Raw genomic sequence first — 20,352 nt, 5'->3', positions numbered from 1 at the left:
GGGCGTTCTGTAGAAGGTTATTGGTGGCTAAGAGCGACGACGTCCTCGGAGAAACTTTGGATGTTGATGACAATCAACTGGCAGGTCTTTTCTGGAGGATTTTCGGGCCGGGGCCCATGGATAATTTTCAGAAAATCTCTAACCTTGCAGTACTACCGGAATGTGGGAGTGGAGCCGTATTGCCGGTTCGGGATAAACTCAACAGGTATGATAGTGTGCCATCACAAGCCTGCACGAGATGCGCGTAAGGCAATAAAACTGCTCTTCACGCACTCGTAGAATGTTCGGAAATTATTGAGTTATAGAATTATGTCAAACAGTCATCATTACGTGTAGGATGGATCTGGCTATCGGCCAATTCCATCGTGAAGATCACCCGCTGCCTTCCTTCGGTTGGGAAACGCAGGCGTTTTTTTCTCTCTGTTTGCTGGAGAAAGAGATTGTGTCGAGACTGAAAAGACAGAAGACGAGCGCTCTTGTTTTCGGTATTATCGTCTTTTTAAAAATAATTCCGTTTTGAAAAGAAAGATTAAGGTTGAAAGGGATATGTTGAACCCCACCACCCACCAGTAAATTTATTGAAAAGTAAATGAATATGGCGCGAGTGGGCTGGCGTCAGCTGGCTGAGGAGAGAAGGACTTCCCAAACCATTATGGTACCTCAGATGATTTGGGAAGCTAAGGATCTGTAGATTTCCTTGGTTACACCAGGAGAATTTTGTTGGTTTTTAATATTGTTTTATATATGTAAATCGCCACTATCTTTTGTCTTTAAACTGTCCTAAATGTTTTTTTGTAAATAATGCTATTATATTAGAAATATTTATGTCTTTATTTTCAGGACTATCACGGAATAAAAACATGTTTAAAAATTGTGAATATAACGAGAGAGAGGGTGCGGAGCGCGCAATCTAAGCATCCCCCCCACCGCCTTATGGAGGAATGTATTTGAGATGATAACTTTTTTGTTTGTTCACCGTTATTATGCGGAATATATTTACAACGCTGATTTTTTGCTTACTCACCGTTATAATGGCCACTGATTAAAGAGGAGAAACGAAGCAATGGGAGCTGGCAACACGAAAGCTGATGATTCGGTCAGTGCGAAATATTTTGACGAGAACGAAAGGGATAAAATCACTGAACTTTTTCTAAAGATATCCAAAGACAATGAGACATTTACCAGGGAGCAATACAAGGTAAATATTCGAATAATTATCACACGTCTGTCTTCATCCTCATCATATGGCAGGTGCTTTTTCTAACCTAAGTTCACAACATTATATGTTATCATAAACATTTATAGGAAATTTAGACTGAAACAACCGTGACAAAATAGTCTTCTTGATTTTATTCGTTGTTTTCCCCTCTACATATTTATCGAAATGAGGGATTTTGAAATGTTATTTCTTCAAAATGTCTTGTAAAAAATAAAAGGATGCGCAAAAACAAACAAAAAAAGCTTGAAGCAATTCTACTTTAATTCGCATTGTTAATTCGTTTCCTGATTAATGAACATGACTAGTTTTATTTTAACGCCACGACAAAATGCATGTCCTATAAAATAAAAACTGACAATGTTAAATTAAACAGTAACATGTTTGTAAACAAATTGAAATCGAAAAATAACAACGAAGCAACAGACTGTAACCCAAAGCATGCATTTCTTGCTTATCTGGCATATGTGTGTGTATATATCTGTGTGTGTATATATATATATATATATATATATATAATGATAAAGTCATACCGATTTCATTGCTATGAAATTGTGATCGTGGACGTTCGTGTTGTTGCAAATTGTCCCACTTTTCCCCTGCAGTTCCTCTGTTTATTTCAGCCCCACCCTCACCTTATAATAAACATCAAATTTTCCATTCAAATCTCACCCCTCCCCGTTTCCTTTATCATTCTCTGCTCTACTCCTTATTTTACCAAACGTAGTTTTTATTACGAGTTCAATACCGAAGTAGGACATCTGATAATCACCCTCACAAGTCGATATTAATAGTTTTTTTTTTATTTGTTTCAGTCATTAGATTGCGGCCATGCTGGGGCACTGCTTTCAAAGATTTTTAGCCGAATAAAGTGACTCCAGTACTAACTTTTTTGAAGTCTGGTATTTATTGTATCGGCCTCTTGCCGAACCGCTAAGTTACAGGGAGGTTAACATACAAACACCGGCTGTCAAGCGTTTGTGGGGGGACAAACACACTCAGGCATATAGGCAAATCAAAAATATTTTTTAAAAACCCTAGATAAAACAACAAAAGTCAATTGGTCGTAAAAATATTGACGCTCCGTGGAAGTTTTAGTTGGAAAAATAGGAGTGACATTTTGACTGGCTTCTTTCAGTTTCCGTTTACGAAATTCATTCACAAGGTTACAGGGTTTTGGTCAGCCGAAGGCTATAGTAGAAGACACTTGCCCAAGATGTCACGCATTGGAGAGCAAACTTCTTACCACTCGACCACACCTGCGTCTTATGTTGTTAGTTATTAAGTCCCAGTTATTTTGTTGTTGCATGTTTGGTTTTTATCAGGTTTCCTTAATTAGAAACGATGAACTTGTGGAGGAAGCCAAAATAATTAAGTCACAATTAAATATTAGGGATTCTAAATCTTACGAAAGTCATTACTTCTAAACCCCTTAATGAGTCGCTCATTATATTTCATTCCAAGTCATGTTTTTTCTTAAATTCAATAAAACAAACTTAAATGTGTTATCTTTTCATCAGAAGAATTTTATGTTTTCCTTAATACATTCCAAAAAAAAAAAGAAATATTTTATCTTCTGGCAACATACTTTACCAAAACCGTTTCAGTGTTTGTTATGCAGAGATAGGATGGGTGGGGTGGAAATCTGCATTTAAAGAACATTCTTTTGCGTGAACACCCCTGAAAACATTTAGATGACGACCTGAAAAGGTTTCTTAGCAACCCTTGTGGTTTATCTTTAATCACAGATTGTTAGTCTGTTTACTGTCAGGTCAACATTTATAAAGTCCTCAGTCAATATATTCATAATTAAAACACTAACTCAATTAGTCACAATCACCCGAAATGAAAATAATTACTTGAACCAGTCTCTGGAAATATTCTCATCATCATTATTTAACATCTGTTTTCCATGATGGCCATGGGTGAGATGGTGATGCAAAGGACTGTGTGAAGCTCCAATGTCTGCTTTGGTATGGTTGGATGCCCTTCCTAATGCCAACCACTTTACAGAGGGGACTGGGTGCTTTTTACCTGGTCCCTAATGCTAGCAAGGTCACCAAGTAACTCACAAGACCCCTCAACAGAGGAGTAGTATTGACAGCAGGTAAGTCTAGGGGCCCAATTGAGCTACTTTCAATAAATACTTTAGGGTCCAGTGCATAGATTTGTCAGTAGGCCTATAATGCTGCTAAGACATCTTGAGTATTGAGGGAGGTGGCTTTGTGCCAGGGGATGAGGTGTTGGGGGACAGGAAGGGTGCCTTGCTGTGGGAGGGGAGATACAGGGTTACCCCCAGCTGGAGGAGGAGGAGGATGGTGGGGAAGGTGTAATCAAAGTGTACCCTTAAGTGACAGGAATGTGGATGAAAGGGGAGAGAGGTGGTGGACGTGGGTGGAAACCTGGTCAGTCATGAATATCAATTGAAGGGGAAGGTAATAAGTGGCAGCGATGATGTGGGGTGGCCTTTGGTAAAGCGAGGGGGTGTACGAGGGAAGGGGAGGTGAGAGGAGCATTCAACAAACAGAAGGAGGTGAGGGATGATACTGAAAATGTGGGGGTGGGGAGAGGAACTAGTTCCAGGAAGAGTGATGGGTAGGGGTAAGGGGTGAAATATGTTCAGTTTTGTTCTCCTAATTCCGACTGCTGAGTGGGTAAGTTCTTTAGTTAGGAAGATGAGATGTGGGAGGGATGGGTTGTGAGCTGGGAGTCGTTAGGGAGAGATTCAGTGCAGGGGGAGCATTGACAGTGCTAACATGTTTTTAGGGCCTCATTTTTGCTGAGGTGGATGGAACTTTATTTTGGAAGTTTCTTTCCTGTACATTCTTAGTTTTTATTCTACCCATACACCTGTAGCACACACACACAGCTCTGTTAGTCTTCTTGTGATTCCTCTTATGCGTCCATTGCACTAAGTACACAGTATGGAATTTCTACCTACGCCTTTTCTACTTAATGAGCAAACCTCTTCCTTTTATGCCTCTCCCCTCTCTAAATGTACTTCTTTGTCTCTTCTAGTTCCCTGCTATAGTTTTCTCCTCTTCTTTCAATCCTATTTCTTTGCTTTTATAACTCTCCCTACTTCCATGTTCCACCACCATGTCATGCAAAGTCTGGTTGGAAGTTTGCACCAGCCTCTTCCCAACAGAGCTGAAGGGAACCCAAAGGTTATATAAAAGGTGTCGGGTCACAATATCTGACTTGTGCATTTTTCCTCACTTAAAAAAGCACCCACTACACTCTCAGAGTGGTTGACGTTAGGAAGGGCATCCAGCTGTAAAAACCATGCCAGATCAGATTAGAGCCTGGTGCAGCTATCTGGTTTGCCAGCCCTCAGTCAAACTGTCCAACCCATACCAGTATGGAAAGCAGATGTTAAATGATGATGATGATGATGATGATTATGATCCCTATTGATCTATCAGTCTTGACCCTGAAATGATGAAATGCAAAGTCGACATTGGCAGAATTTTAATAGTAATGATGATGATGATGTTGATTTCTAACAAATGTACAATGTCAGAAATTGTGTGTGTGTGTGTGTGGGGGGGGGGGGGAGGAACAAATTAATGATTATTTATTTATTGACCCCAGAGCAATGAAAGTCAAAGCTGACTTAGGTAAAATTTGAACACTTAACACCAATGTCTCTATTACATTATCTCCACTGATTCTACCATCATTTTCTCTCTAATAATAATCATCATCATCATCATCATCATCGTTTAACGTCCGCTTTCCATGCTAGCATGGGTTGGACGATTTGACTGAGGACTGGTGAAACCGGATGGCAACACCAGGCTCCAGTCTGATTTGGCAGAGTTTCTCCAGCTGGATGCCCTTCCTAACGCCAACCACTCAGAGAGTGTAGTGGGTGCTTTTACGTGTCGCCACGCTCGAAATGGTGTCTTTTATGTGCCACCCGCACAAGCCAGTCCAGGGGCACTGGCAACGATCTCGCTCGAAAATCCTACGGGAGCCAGTCAGGCGGGTACTGGCAACGGCCACGCTCAAAATGGTGCATCTCATGTGCCACCCGCACAAGAACCAGTCCAGGGGCACTGGCAACGATCTTACTTGGCTTGCCGGGTCTTCTCATGCACAGCACATTTCCAAAGGTCTCGGTCAGTAATCGCCTCGGTGAGGCCCAATGTACGAAGGTCTTGCCTCACCACCTCAGCCCAGGTCTTCCTGGGCCTACCTCTTCCACGGGTTCCCTCAACTGTTAGGGTGTGGCACTTTTTCACGCAGCTATCCTTATCCATTCTCACCACATGTCCCTACCAGCGCAATCGTCTCTCTTGCATGCCACAACTGATGCTTCTAATGTTCAGCTTTTCTCTCAAGATACTTACACTCTGACGGGTATTCACATTGACATTACACATCCAACGGAGCATACTGGCTTCATTCCTTGCGAGCTTACGTATGTCCTCAGCAGTTACAGCCCATGTTTCACTGCCATGTAGCATGGTTGTTCGTACGCATGCGTCTTCTTTCTACCACAGGGGCACCAAAAGCCTGAAATTTGCGGGGAGGGGTTAGTCAATTGCATTCACCCCTGTACTTCACTAGGGATGAACCCTGAAAGTATGAAGGGCAATCTCAGCTGTTCGTGACAGTAGTTTTACTAAAATTGTTGCAAATGGTGTGACATATGATGTCTGCTGTAACTAAATCAGAGCAGAACTCTATATTTCCTTATCTTTGTGTGACACTTGTTATCTTTCTGAACTTTCTGGAACCATTTTGCTTGTCATCCGTCCTTAATTATTAATGTCCCTCTCCATTCACATTTTACATTGATCACCCTTCTGTGCTACCAAATTATCTCTCCTCAGCCATCACTCACCTTTCACTCTTATGTAACCTACTGACCCACATGTCATCTTCCTCTCTTTCATCCTTTCTCTATCTTCTATATTATTATTACTATTCTAGTACTCCTCACTCCATTTCTACTGTCAGTCATCACCTGCACTCCCCTACCTTCCCACCATCTCTTGTATCATCAACCACCCTTCCTTCCTTGCCCACTAACTATTCATTACTTCCACCCATCTCTACAGCCACCACCTACTTTCCCATTTCCCATCTATAACCATCCTTCACTCCCCTCTTAAACTCTTACAAATTCTACCTACACTCCTTATTCTTATCACCACTTACCTTTTTCGCCTTCTTGTACATTTAAGACCCACCCTGACCAGTTAAATCTGCTCTTTTATAACATGGAAAGCGGATGTTAAATGATGATGATGTGTGTGTGAGTGTTTGTGTGTCTGTCTTCCCACTACTGCTTGACAACCGGTGTTGGTGTGTTTACATCCCTGTAACTCAGCAGTACAGCAAAAGAGATTAATGGAATAAGTACTAGGCTTAAAAATAATAGCAAGTCCTGGGGTCGATTCATTTGACAAAAATTCCTTCAAGGCAGTGCTCCGGCATGGTCGCAGTCTAATGACCGAAACAAGTAAAAGTAGATATAAAAAATCCCTGAATTGGAAATACACTTTTCTACTCTAGGCACAAGGCCTGAAATTTTTGGGGATGGGGACCAGTTGATTAGATTGACCCCAGTATGCAACTGGTACTTAATTTATCGACCTCGAAAGGATGAAAGGCAAAGTTGACCTCGGCGGAATTTGAACTCAGAACGTAAAGACAGACAAAATACTGCTAAGCATTTTGCCCAGCGTGCTAACGTTTCTGCCAACTCCCTGAATTGAAAATATTGACCAACAAATCTGTGCAGGATAAATATCTTCCAATAACTTCAAAATCTATTGTTGAACTTTATTTTTATCTGTTTCAGGAATACATCAAGAATAAGCTCAATGATGATATTGCTCAGAACTTCTATGAACATATCCTTTGTTCACAAAGCAGATGTCCATCTCGGGGTTATATACCACACCATAATGTGACTGTATCCCATTTGAAGTTCAGTGACAGCCTAGCCTCTCTTTTGAAGGGCAGCGTGGAGGAAAAAGGTAAGGCTGTCATTGCTCTTTGTAAACGGAAGACTGCAGCGAAACCCCCAGCAACAATTCCAAGGCCAGAATCAATTCAGTTTGAAGCTTTGCTACAGGTAAAACGAAATTTTAAAGAATTTTACAAAAGTTTGAATTTTTAAAAAACTTTAAAATTTTTCTTTTAAATTTTTCTTTTATAAAAGTGAAATATGTTTGCAAATCAAATTCAGTAGAAATCCAGTTGAAAAACTAAAAACAACAATTTTGAAATTTCAATTGGAGACTAATTTGGAATTTAATGAATGAGTCTTTCATGTATCAGGTCATTAAGAATGAAATGTCCAGTTTCCTTCTGCACCAAGTTTGACAATCGTTAACTCTAATGTTTTATCCTGACAATTCTTTGTTTTACAACATTGAAGAGTTACACCATCACTTTTTGAAATGCAATTGATGGTGTCTGATTATTTTGTGAATTTTCTTTTGTAAATGAATTTTTTTGAATCTATGGATAATGTTTATGAATATGAGTTTTGTTGTGGAACCAATGCATCCCAAACAGCTTGAAACATCAATGAGGTGTTTGGTGAAGATGTAGCGAATGAGTACACTGTACGTTGATGGTTTGGGAAGTTCTGGTCTGGTGACTTTGCTCTTGAAAATCAGCCCTGTGGTAGACCGGAGACCAATGATGAGCTCGAAACTAGTGGAAGCGGATACATCTCAAACTACATGTGAGTTAGCTGTAAGGTTTGATGTTTCAATTCTAACTGTAATGGATTATCTGAAACAAATCGGCAAGGTAAAGAAGCTGGACAAGTGGGTACCACTTGTCATTGCCTCAGTGAGGTCCAATGTTCGAAGGTCGTGCTTCACCACTTCATCCCAGGTCTTCCTGGGTCTACCTCTTCTACAGGTTCCCTCCACTGTTAGGGTGGGACACTTTTTCACACAGCTGTCCTCATCCATATGTAGCACATGGCCATACCAGTGCAGTCGTCTCTCTTGTACACCACATCTGATGCTTCTTAAATCCAACTTTTCTCTCAAGGTGCTTACACTCTGTCATGTATGCACACTGACATTACACATCCAGCCATGAGTCACAGAAATAAGTTTGGAGGGAGGTGATTAACTCTGGATTATACCATTTTGAGGCTCAGTCACATTGTTAGGATCAACTGATTGGGGGTGGGGTTCCCATTTAGTTGTTGTTTGCAAGAGAGGTGGAATGGAAGTGAGACTAGGAAAAGTTTCGATGTGTCTCTGTGAAGTTGGAAGCAAAACAATTGCATTTTCTGTCAAACTGGAAGATTCTGCAAATTAATTTGAAATCCTTTTAATCAAAGAAGCAAGAATTCTATCTGCAATGTGGCAGGCATCCATTTGTTTCTCAATGTTTGTTTTGGCAGTCATTGCAGTTGTAGATAACTGAGTGTCAGTTGGTGGTGTGCACACCCTGGTAGTAGTGGGTCACTTCCTGTGGGTGGTCCAAGTTAGATTGTACAAGTGCAGCATTACTTTAAGTAGTGTACGATGAAGAAGACTCAAGCTGATTTAGCTGGATGGCATTGGTCACTTACTCAGCTGTTGTTCCAGACAGATCAAGAGTGAAATCTATTTCTTGTCAAGACTTGTCCAAAGAAGAGCAGATATGTGGACATAATGTGATGATGATGATGTTGTTGTTGTGAGACTTGTCTTGAAGAAGGGAGGTGATGTGAAAGTTGGAGGTAAAGTTTGAATTATTATGCAGTATGAAGTTATTTGAGAGCAACAGGTTATGGAAAATATTGAATGATGTTTCTAGGCATGGGAACTGTTCTAAATGATGCTTGTCTGATAAAGAGATGCTGTGTGGAAGGGGCTCATGACAAAGATGTCAGTCTTTGCAGAGACAAGGTGACATGGGGTCATTTGAGATTGATAATATAATACAACCCCAACCAACATGGAAAAAGCAGACACTGGAAAGGTTTTGGGTTATTTACCACATATTGTATCTGTTTCTATTAATGACTTGGCTTTATCAACTAAAATTTAATTTAAAACAAAACAAAAATGACATATCTGTCCCTGTTAATTGTTTTCAACACCGTTCTTAGATGTTGTTTTTTCCTTCAGTTGGTAGAACAGCTTTCTGAGTCTCTTTGGATGCAAATGTCCAGAGTTGCGTCTAACCACTACAACTGGAGTCTGACCTGTCACCCTGATTCAATAAAACAACTTGGCACTGCACTACTTGAAGATCTCTCAGTATCAAGTGAGTATAGACATTTGTTAATAAATCTGCTTTTGATGGAAGAAAACCTCCCAGAATATGGAACTGTAGTGGAATTTATTTGTTTAAAGACAACTTTGATTTCTTTTCTGATTTGTTTTCCCAATAACATTCTGCTGTGGTCGATCTTTTGTGATTTTCTCATCTCTTGTGGATTGAGAACTACTCTATCTCATCTCTTTGCAATATCTTCTGTGTCATTGATTAATATGGAACCATCTTTGGAATGGGGAGGAGCAGTGGTTGATTGGTGAGGAGCAAATATTTGTTTTAATAAGCTTCAGATTATTCTGAAGTGTTTTTTGTCAAAGTCCAGTTGAATCATCATCATCAACATCAATTAACATCTGTTTTCCATGCTTGCATGAGTTATACAGCTTGACTGGCAAGGCAGGAACCTGCCCCAGGTTCCATACTTTGTGTTGGTACAGCTGGATGTCCTCCCTAATGCCAGTCACTTTACAGAGTGGACTGGGTGCTTTTTAAGTGACACCAGCACCAATGCTTTTTATATAGAACATGGTATATATTACACACACACACATTTAAAATTCTCATAATCATACATCCACTTTTTCATACCTCTGGATTGAACCAGTCTTCTCCAGTTAAGTGTCTTTTCTTACCATTTGTTAGTATTCCTTGTCATTTCCTTTGTGAGATTTTAAATATTGAGATAAACTTTCACCACTCCTTTGTGTTTGTGTGTGTGTGTATATATATATATATATATATATATAATTAAATAAATATAAAATGCATCAAGTACAGGACATCACCAACGAGTGAAAATTACGTGGACACACGAGTGATAAGTACAGGACAAAATACCAAAAAATATACAATAAGAACAGGACATCACCAACAAGTGAAAAATATGTAAACAGATGAGAGACGAGTATGAGACAAATTACCAAAAGAAGTCTAACCCCTCCTCAGTTGTCAACTGTTAATTACTACCTTGTTTTGAGCTTTCAACGACAATATAGGAAAATTTCAGAAACAACAGCTTCCAGAAATTTTTAAAATATAAAATTTCTGGAGAGTTAGAGCTTTGAACAAACAAACGACGACAGAGTGGACACACAGAGTAAACAATCGACCAAGACAAACATTAAGGGCTGCTAGGCCAAGATGCATTGTAGTGGGTAACACCTGGGAGAAAGTTTGAAAGGATATAAAATAAATGCAATGCGTCTTGGCCTAACGGCCCTTAATATTTGTCGATTGTTTACTCTGTTTGTCCACTCTGTCGTTGTTTGTTCGTTCAAAGCTCTAACTCTCCAGAAATTTTATATTTTTAAAGTTTCTGGAAGCTGTTGTTTCTGAAGTTTTCCTATATTGGCGTTGAAAGCTCAAAATAGGTAGTAATTAACAGTCGACAACTGAGGAGGGGTTAGACTTCTTTCGGTAATTTGTCCTGTACTCGTCTCTCATTTGTTTACTTAATTTTCACTTGTTGGTGACGTCCTGTACTTGATGTATTTTATATTTATTTATAATCGAACTCCATGCAGCTTTGTCCACAGTAAGTTTTTACTTTTATATATATGTGTGTGTGTGTGTGTGTGTGTGTGTGTGTGTGTGTGTGTGTTAATGTATCATATATCCAAAAAGAAGCACACTCTAAAATATAGAGTAGAAAAGTATTAAAGTAATAAAGTTAATGTCTGGTCATAGAGTGACCAATGGCTTTGCATTCAAGAAGGTTGCAGCTTCACAGATGACTCAATCAGATTCTAGTCCAAAGACAAGTTTAACTCATCACCTTTGAGAGGTAGAAATCTGTTACGGTCATTGGTCATTTGGTCATCAGGGAATAAAAAGTCCAGTGTTAGTGAGCACAGGTTCTCTCTCCTAAACCAGCTATCTGTGGATCTGGTGAGGGGAATAAGGGTTTAATTCCTTGGGCTGCTATTGGATTGTAAGGACTCTTCTGGGCTTAGTCAGCAAACGGGGAATCCTATGCTTGAAATAATGGATGCATAGTGTGAAGATTTCAGCGACCCAGGTCTCAAGGAATGTTTGAATATCCTAGCTTGCTCAGCTATGCAGAGCTGGCAGCATACACTCCTGTTGGTGTAGGATCCCAGCCATTCTAAGATCTTCCACTTGATATTGTATGGCGTTCCTTCATCTTAGAGGTGCTACACATGGCTGACCAGGGATGTAATGAATTGTCTTTCTGGGACCCCAAAGGAGGATCAGCCAGGCAAGCAAGCAAGATTAATGATGACATAGGGAGAGCCTCTGGCCTCTCTCTCTCTGGCCTCTCTCTCTCTGGCGCAGCACTGAAGAAGTGACCTTATGGTTTAATACCAACTGGGGGAGGGGCAGAGCAAGGTTCACACAATTCAACCAATTTTTACCTGTCGGTAGCGAAAGGGTTACTGATCAAGGCACTTTCCTTTGCTAAGGGCTTCACTGACATTAGTGATAGAGACATGACATAGACATTATGCATGCTAGGAATATGGTCAGTGTTCTTCTCATGTTGTTCATTGGCAGCCATATATATATATTCTCATTATTTCTGAGCAATATTCTTTGTTCATCTGGTTGATGAACTTGCAATCTCACTAATGAAGGTGCTTTTTCATGAACTGAAAATCCCAAACTAGATGCAATTGCTTTGGATGGTCGAATATACTTAGCCATTAGATATTGACTAAATTTGTTATCATAGCAGCTTGGTCATTTCCTTTCAGTGTTTACCTGATGACGTACTTAATTTACCTGACTGAGGTTATGATTTCAATGTTACAATGACATTTGAACACTCTTCAGAGAGTCTCATTATAAGGTACAACCCATTTGTTTGTTTGTTTCTCCTTTCTTATGAGATTCAACTCCTCCCGTTGCAATTGATCTTTGTCTGTAAAGAGATAGTCTCTTTGTCTGTTTTTTCTGCCTTTTGATTAAGATATTTCATTTTAAATAAAATAGTAATTTTCCCACTTAAGAAAAAAAAAAAAAGAAAGAAAAGAAAATCAAGTACCCATGATCCAAAAATTTCAAAAATATAGGGAGAATTTCTATCTTTCAAGTCTACGGCACTCACATAGAAAAAAGAAAGTAACTAGAAAAAGGGACAGACAGTTGTAGCTGGGCTGGCTCTTTGAAGTGTTGACATTTTCAACTTGATTTTTTTTTTTTCTTAAAGGGAGAAATGATTATTTTATTTGTAATCTTTATCATTTTAATCAAACGACAGGAAAACGGATGAACTTTGAGTCTTTAGTACAGATTGATCAATTTTTGCCTTTTACTTGAACCTTAAGCTTTTAGTTTCATTGTTTGAGATTAAATCTGTGTTTGCTCACCCAACAGACAAAAATCATGACAGCAATGAGTTTGAACTCAGTGAAACTGAGGTAGAAATTTGGTTACTCAAAGCAGCTTTATTCCGGAAAATTTTTGATACTGTTTTCTTCAAATGTTTCAACTTGATAACAGATGTAAGTATCCAATTTTCCCTCACCGTTTCTTTTGGAATTCTTAAAATGTTTTATGAGAAAAAATACTTAAAAAAAAATAATCTATCAATTAGTGCCAAGGTTGTGTTGTTGTTAAGAAGTGTCCTTCTCTGACGTGGTTCCTGGTTCTATGCTACTAAGTGCCATCTTAGGCACCTATTTTCTTCTGTGAACATAAGTTGACCAATGCATTGTCAGTGGAATTTGGTGGAAACTGTGCAGAAGCTTGTTATTGTAGACGTGTAAAAGAAAAAAAAGTGGGTTGTTTCTTGGACCATTTGACAGAGATTGGTAAAATAAGTAAATTGGAATAAGTGCTGTGATTAATAGGATTCACTGGAACCTTTGAAATTGTTTCTCCAGCATGGTGACACTCTTGGTTTAAACAAGTAAAAGAATTTAAAAATAGTTCTACTCTCTTTGTAATTTAATGCTGTGTGAGTGTGTGTGTATTTAGTTTTTTTATTTTTATTTCGAATGAAGAATTTTATTGATGGGCATCACAGAAAGTTTGAGTTTTGTTTTGAAAATGTTGTCTGGAACCAAAGTTTTCAGATAAAACTGTAAATTAAAGAGAAATGTTATTTACAGTTCCAAGACAGTGTTGTTTGTTTTTTGTTTCTTTATAGAAAACTTTTTCCTATTTTTGGTTTTGCAATCAATATTTTTAGTTCCATTTTGTTGAAGATGTCATCATCATCATTTGTCCATTTTCCATGCTGGCATGGGTTGGACAGTTTCACATGAGCTGGAAAGCCAAAAAGCTGCTCCATATTCTATAATCTGTTTTAGCTTGGTTTCTACAGCTGGATGCCCTTCCTAATGCCAACCACTTTACAGAGTGGACTGGGTGCTTTTTACCTGACACCAGCATGGGTACTTTTTATGTGACACCATCACCAGTGCTTTTTACATAGCACCTGTACCTTTTACATTGCACTGGTACCAATGCTTTTAACATGGCACCATCACTGACAGGGTCACCAAATACCTTTGTAAGACAAAGCAAAACCTCCTCACTTGAGAGTCTTGAACTTTATAAAAAAAAGTTGATGGATCGATTTAGAGTGTTTTTGTCTGAGTGACAAATTATTGAAGATAAACAGAGAAATGGCATGAATTGATTTATGGAAAGTCTTACACTTGGTGTATTTCTACTCTTTTGTAAATGGGATTGAGAATAAACACACAAGGGTATAAACACATTTGGTGTGATTGCTGTTGATATAAATACTTTGTTCCAATGTTAAACCCTAGTTTCATGAAGAGACCAGGCATGAAAACTAGGAAACAACTCCTGGCATCTTTCACCCATCATTTTAAAAACTGTTGTACTTTTCCAAACCACCAAGACACAATGGAATCTTGGTTTACAAATGTCTCTCATCTTGAACAAATTGGTTTCTGAACATCTTGGGTGATGAATGGTGTCTTGAGTAAGAAACATGCAAGATGGCAACAAGCTGGAAAGATCAGTGGAAGGAGAGCATCAGTTGGTGCCTAGCTTTTGCTTGTTGCACATCCCTCTTTGAACTTGCATTGCCTTCTCTTGAATTTCCTATGGGAAAAATAGTTTGGGATTGCCATTTTCATTAAAGACCTTTAGTGTATATTTGTATGATAAAGTCTTTTAATATATTTTTATATCAATAAAGTCTTTTAATATGTGATTGTGTTGCTAAAGGTATTAAATATATATATTTTTTTAAATAAAACTATTTTTCAGTTTAATATTACTGATGCAAGTGCCTCTTCTGTATTGGAGCATCAATTAATTCAACTGCCTCGTGTTACTGGAGTCAATTGGAACAAATTTAATACACTTCTTGATTTCTCATCTCTAGTTTACCTTTCTCATCATCTCCCCAAGGAACTCTGTGCAAAATGGACCCTCTTATTCAGTAGTCGACTCCATGGTAACAGTTTTTCACAATTAATCTCATATATTCTAAATAAAGGGCCCACTGTCTTAATTATTCAAGACAAAGACAAGCATTGTTTCGGTGGGATAACCAGCTGTAGCTGGCAACTGCGACCCAAATTTTATGGTGAGTACAACTATTTACCTTTCATTGCTTTTTAACCAATTATTTTCTTCACTTATAATAATAATTTTATTATTATTATTAATAGTAATAGTAATAATTTTGGAAGAAGGCTAGCAGTTTTGAGACGTAAATAACGATGGGAATGATATTGGAGCCAACAATGGTGAAGGTGTCACATCCGGCAGGCATCCCGCTGTGCAGCAGGGTGGCCCAGTGGATAAACAGCAACTGGTAGGCAATAAGCAAGACTGAGCTGGAGCAAACGAATAAATGTTGTAGTTATGGTGTGTTGCTACGCGAATAACTCTTGTTTAAGAAAATGGAAGAAGCAAATTGAGGAGACAGACAAAGAATGCACAGATAAATTGAAGGAAAGGTGAATGTTTGAAATAACTGACCAGGGATTATGTGATCAAGTTGGAGAGATTAGAAAGAATGGGTGGCTAACTGATGTAGACTTTCAGTTGATTAGAGAAAAAAAAAGGGTTCTTGACAAAGAGAGTGGAAGATCTGAAAGAAGCTGGAAAGGAAGAGGATGGGATTTTGAAAGAACTGGTGGACCCCCTTAGCCATTTGATGTTTCATAAACTAGTTTTATAGATGACTTCTTTCAAAATTCCAATTTTGATTTCTATGTTCGCTTGCATCTTTAGCAAGAAACATGTTGAACTCTGTTAAGAGAAAGAAAACGAGACATTTCTTGCAAGAAATACATCTAAAGCAAACAGTTTTTTTTTTTTTCACTGTCCCTTAAAATAATACGGTGGATCCCCAAATTACTATATTTCACTCAACTTGAAAATTCTGGTACTGTGTACCACTTAGGATAACACTATATATATATATATATATATATATATATATATAAATATTCTCAAATTAAAATTCAGAAAATGGAGATGTAGCATTAATATGATTTATTAATTGCAAAAATTCAACATGTTCTCTTACAGCTGGTTCAATTTTGCCCAAAGAAATTCCAGTAATTAAAACATTTTATCGGGCAAATCTTGTCAAGGTTTATGCCAATATTAGTAATTAAATGATATTCAGTCTGATGAGATGTTTTGGAAGAATAACATCTAATAACTGAACGTTATGTCTTTTCTACTCATGGAAGCAGAATTGAGTATCAAGATTTTAAAGTAAATCTATCAAAGAGGAAAATTCTATTATATTTTTGGAGAGTCATAATGCCAATAAGAAACACACTCACTGGTTCTATTTTAGTTCTTTTATTATTATTATTATTATTATTATTATTATTATTATTATTATTATTATCCAACTTGTTAACCAGTGGTGAAGGCATGTCATTGATGATGTTGCAAATGGTGAGGAAAGGATCCTGATGAACCTAGCTGATTGATCGATTGATTGACTGAATGATCATTCAACCAATCAACTAGTTAAATGGCCAGTTAGTTGATGCATTATAATAACAGAAGTGTAATATAACCAGTGTGTGTGTGTGTGTAAGCATGTGTTGTTTATTGATTTAATGACCCACCCATGATATAACAAAATTTATTCCAACATATGATTTCATATCAAGAATCTTGGAAACCAAATAACAAAAAAGGAAAAAAGGGAGAAAAATTAGCTGGAATTTCATATGGTTGACTTTTATGTAAATTATGGATGCAGTAGGATCAGAGCAAGTCAGCAGAGAGAAAAATTTTATAGGTGGTAGATACCCAGAGTCAATGAACAATAAGGGTATCCATACACTTCTATATTTAAGAGATGAGGAATTATGTACATTATTTACATTTGACGGATATTTGTCCTCATCTTGTTTGTTGTTAACACAACATTTCACCTGATATACCCTCCAGCCTTCATCAGGTGTCTTGGGGAAATTTCGAACCTAGGTTCTCATTAAGGTATTTTTCGATGTTGAGAACATGCGTAAGCTCGCAAGGAATGAAACCAGTATGCTCCGCAGGATGTGTAATGTCTAAACTCTGCTTGCGAAGACCTGTTGAGGCAAGTGAAATCGAAATCGAACCAAATTCGACGACTGGCACCCATGCCAACCTTTTCTTCATTGGACACTAAACTCCGCTTGTGAAGACCTGTTGGGGCAAGTGAAATCAAAATTGTAATTGAACCAAATTCGATGACTGGCACCCGTGCCAGTGGAGCACTAACAGCACCGTCCGAGCGTGATCATTGCCAGAGCAGCTGTCTGGCTTCTGTGCCGGTGGCATGTAAATATCATCATTTGAGCGTTATCGTTACTAGCATCGCCTTACTGGCCCTTGTGTCGGTGGCACGTAAAACACCCACTACACTCTTGGAGTGGTTGGTGTTAGGAAGCCATCTGGTTTCGCCAGTCCTCAGTCAAATTGTCCAACCCATGCTAGCATGGAAAGCGGACGTTAAACAATGATGATAGTTATTCAGGTCACTGCTTGGAATCAAACTTGGAATCTTGGGATTAGTAGCCTACGCTCTTAACCACTATGTCGTATGCCCGTGGGAATACGGCGTAGTGGTTTGATTTCAAGCAGTGACCTAAATAATAATAATAATAACATCGAAAAATACCTTAGGAATGAGAACCCAGGTTCAAAATTTCTCCCAGACACCTGATGAAGGCTGGAGGGTGTATCAGCCGAAACGTTGTGTTAACAACAGACAAGATGAGGACAAATATCCGCCAAATGTAAATGAAGGGTATCCATAAAAGAAATACCTTTGATGACAAGGTCTGCTTAACCAGGAATGGTCAGTCTGGTAATTGTCCCAAAGCTTAGGAGAGGTGGATTAATGTAAAAGTCACTATGAAGAAATCTTTTAGAAATTCAGATTTAAGATGTTAAAATCTTAGTGAAATCTCGTTGATTTACTGATTTCTTCTAATTGTGTTCAACATCTTTTTCAGGTTCTCATGATTGCCGTTTATTCTCTCTCAGACCAAATCTTGCTGTGTATTTACCTTCTGGTTATAATGACCACTTCATGTACATGAACCAAGGACAACAGACCATTCCAAATGGAATTGTAAGTTAATTCATTTTACCTGATCAGATCATCATTTTTTACAATTTACTCCATCATCATCATCATCATCATCATAGATTGGCTTTCCAGGCTGGTTTGGATTGGACAGGTGGTTATAATCCAGATCAATTCTTATTCAAGGTTACTATTTCCTCAGATGAATCTGGAGGACCATATTTTACTCATACAAACTATTTTCCCATGTGGTTTCCATGGCTGGATGATTTTCCTATCACCAACCTTTTCTTCAGAGTGTATTCGGTGCTTTTTATCCTGGCACCAGCAATAGAGAGAACACCATATCTTTGTCAAGACAAGACGAAAGGTTCCTCTCAGCCGTCCACTGCCATCACTTATCAACAAACCCTTTTACAAAGTCTGCTGGGTGTGTTTTATCATGAGACTAGCATTAATGGGGTGGCCGGGTACTCTGCTAGAGAAAGGAGACCTTATTGCTTTGTTGTCTCTGTTAAAACAGGGTGGGCAGAAGAGAATGTGATTGTTGATGATGAATTAAGGTGAGAGGGGGCCAGAGTATAGCTGGGGGTAGGGAACAGTGACAGAATGAAGAGGGAGAAATGGGAGAGAGAGAGTAATGGAAATGGTTGTTGTCACTAATGAGCAATCTTTGTAATGGTTAGCAGTTCAGCAGGATAAAATATTCCAACCCATTTCTACTATCATCTCTCCCTCTCACTACCACGCCCTTCATCTTACTCTCCAACTCCCTCTCTTTTGTTTTCCAACTGCAGTATCCATGTTTCTACTCTACAACAAAACACCTATGTCTGTCCCCTCTATATCTTAAATCTCTCAGCTAGCTCAAAGCACAAAGCCTTGCCATCTCCTTTCAAGCCATCCAACCCATGCCAGCATGGAAAACAGATGTTAAATGAAGATGATGATTTTTCTCCCTAAATAGGGTGGCTCTGTGTCCCTTCGAACCTTTTATTCTTGTAGTTTCAGTTAATTGTTTCTGTTAATTGTTTCTGTTTTATTTCAGGGAATGGGTGGACAGTTACATTATTTTGGTTTATGGATCGATGACAGTTTCGACACCGGCCACAGTAAAGCCATTCCAAGGTGTACCACCTACAGCAGTCCGCAGTTGTCTGGTCAGACAGAGTTCCAAGTTGATGCTATTGAAGTATGGAGCATTCAGTCTTTGGTTCCGGAAGCATCGCAGGTATAAGAAGAAATTAGAAAATACACCTCAATTCTAACGATTAATTAGGCTATATTAATTATAGCGACCAAGTATGTGTGCATGTCATGTATGTATATGCATATGTGTGTGTATGTTTAATATGGTTATTTTTGGATCTGTTTCAGGGAGGAGGCAGCATTCTTGATGGCAATGCTGATACCAAAGCGCTTTTGGAAATGATTGGCAAGGAGCGACACAGTGACGGATTCCGCAACCCAGATAATGAATCATTGTGACATAACTTATTATTATTATCATTGTTTTTATTATTATTATTATTATTATAAGTAAATCTTTGACATTTCCACAATAGAAGAAGACAATCTTCATTTTATGGTCCAATACAAACAATTTTATTTTCTCTGCTTCAACTGTAATAATAATAGTAATAATAATAATAATAATATATAAATGAATGCCACCTGTGTACATAATTAGTAACTGTATTGATTACAGATATTAACGATCTTTGTTACCATCTTCTGGATGTAGCTTCTTAAAGCAATTTTTGACTGCTTCTGCAAAATTTATTGCAACAATAATGTATTCTTTGTTCTTCTGTCTTGAAATGAAGCAATACCTTTTTTCTTCCAAGTGCCGTAATTTATTTAATTACTAATTAAATTATTATTTAAAATAAATCTCATAACTGAGATGAAAATTTAATAAATAAAAAACAAAAATGATTGAAAAATATCTTGAAATAATGATAATTAATAATTTAATTTTATCATTAATTTGTTTATCAAATAGAAAACATTATTTTAATAATTAAATTTATGAAAAATAAAAAACATGCATTGAAGACTTTAATTCTTATTGGTGTCTCCCCCCCCCCCCCAACTCCATCCTTTGTCGTGCTCCCTGTACACTTGTTATTTAGGTTTATTCCCTCCCCTTCTACTCTTCTGTAATGTCTCAGTATTTATTGTGAGACTGCAACAAAATCCTCTGAAATTATTGCCCAGATACCCTTTAAAGGGGTTTTCAATGATGTTTATCTAAATTCTGTGAAACTTATTTATTACTGCTCAATATTTACTTGGCATATCATATTTAATTAAACCCAGCTGAAGTGAATTTTGTCCCCAAAATATCAGGATATTTGTTATAGAGAATATTTTGCTTTTATGTCAGTAT

The 20,352-nt window shown here is 38.0% G+C and overlaps 1 protein-coding gene across 1 annotated transcript; it reads left to right on the top strand.

The window, feature by feature from the left end:
- The first annotated feature begins 956 nt into the window (after positions 1-956).
- Positions 957-20,006, top strand: LOC106869959 (MTOR-associated protein MEAK7). The gene is made up of 8 exons (XM_014915905.3): positions 957-1,198; positions 7,032-7,307; positions 9,316-9,454; positions 12,803-12,930; positions 14,675-14,996; positions 17,887-18,005; positions 19,009-19,191; positions 19,338-20,006. The coding sequence occupies exons 1-8, from the start codon at positions 1,064-1,066 to the stop codon at positions 19,446-19,448; spliced, it is 1,413 nt and encodes a 470-aa protein (XP_014771391.2). The 5' UTR covers positions 957-1,063; the 3' UTR covers positions 19,449-20,006.
- The last annotated feature ends 346 nt before the right edge of the window (positions 20,007-20,352 follow it).

The sequence above is a fragment of the Octopus bimaculoides genome, chromosome 1, assembly GCF_046866305.1.
Source record: "Octopus bimaculoides isolate indiv1 chromosome 1, ASM4686630v1, whole genome shotgun sequence".
NCBI lineage: Eukaryota > Metazoa > Mollusca > Cephalopoda > Octopoda > Octopodidae > Octopus > Octopus bimaculoides.
The sequence above is the reverse complement of the archived record's forward strand: the minus strand, read 5'-3'. Positions and strand labels throughout refer to the sequence as shown.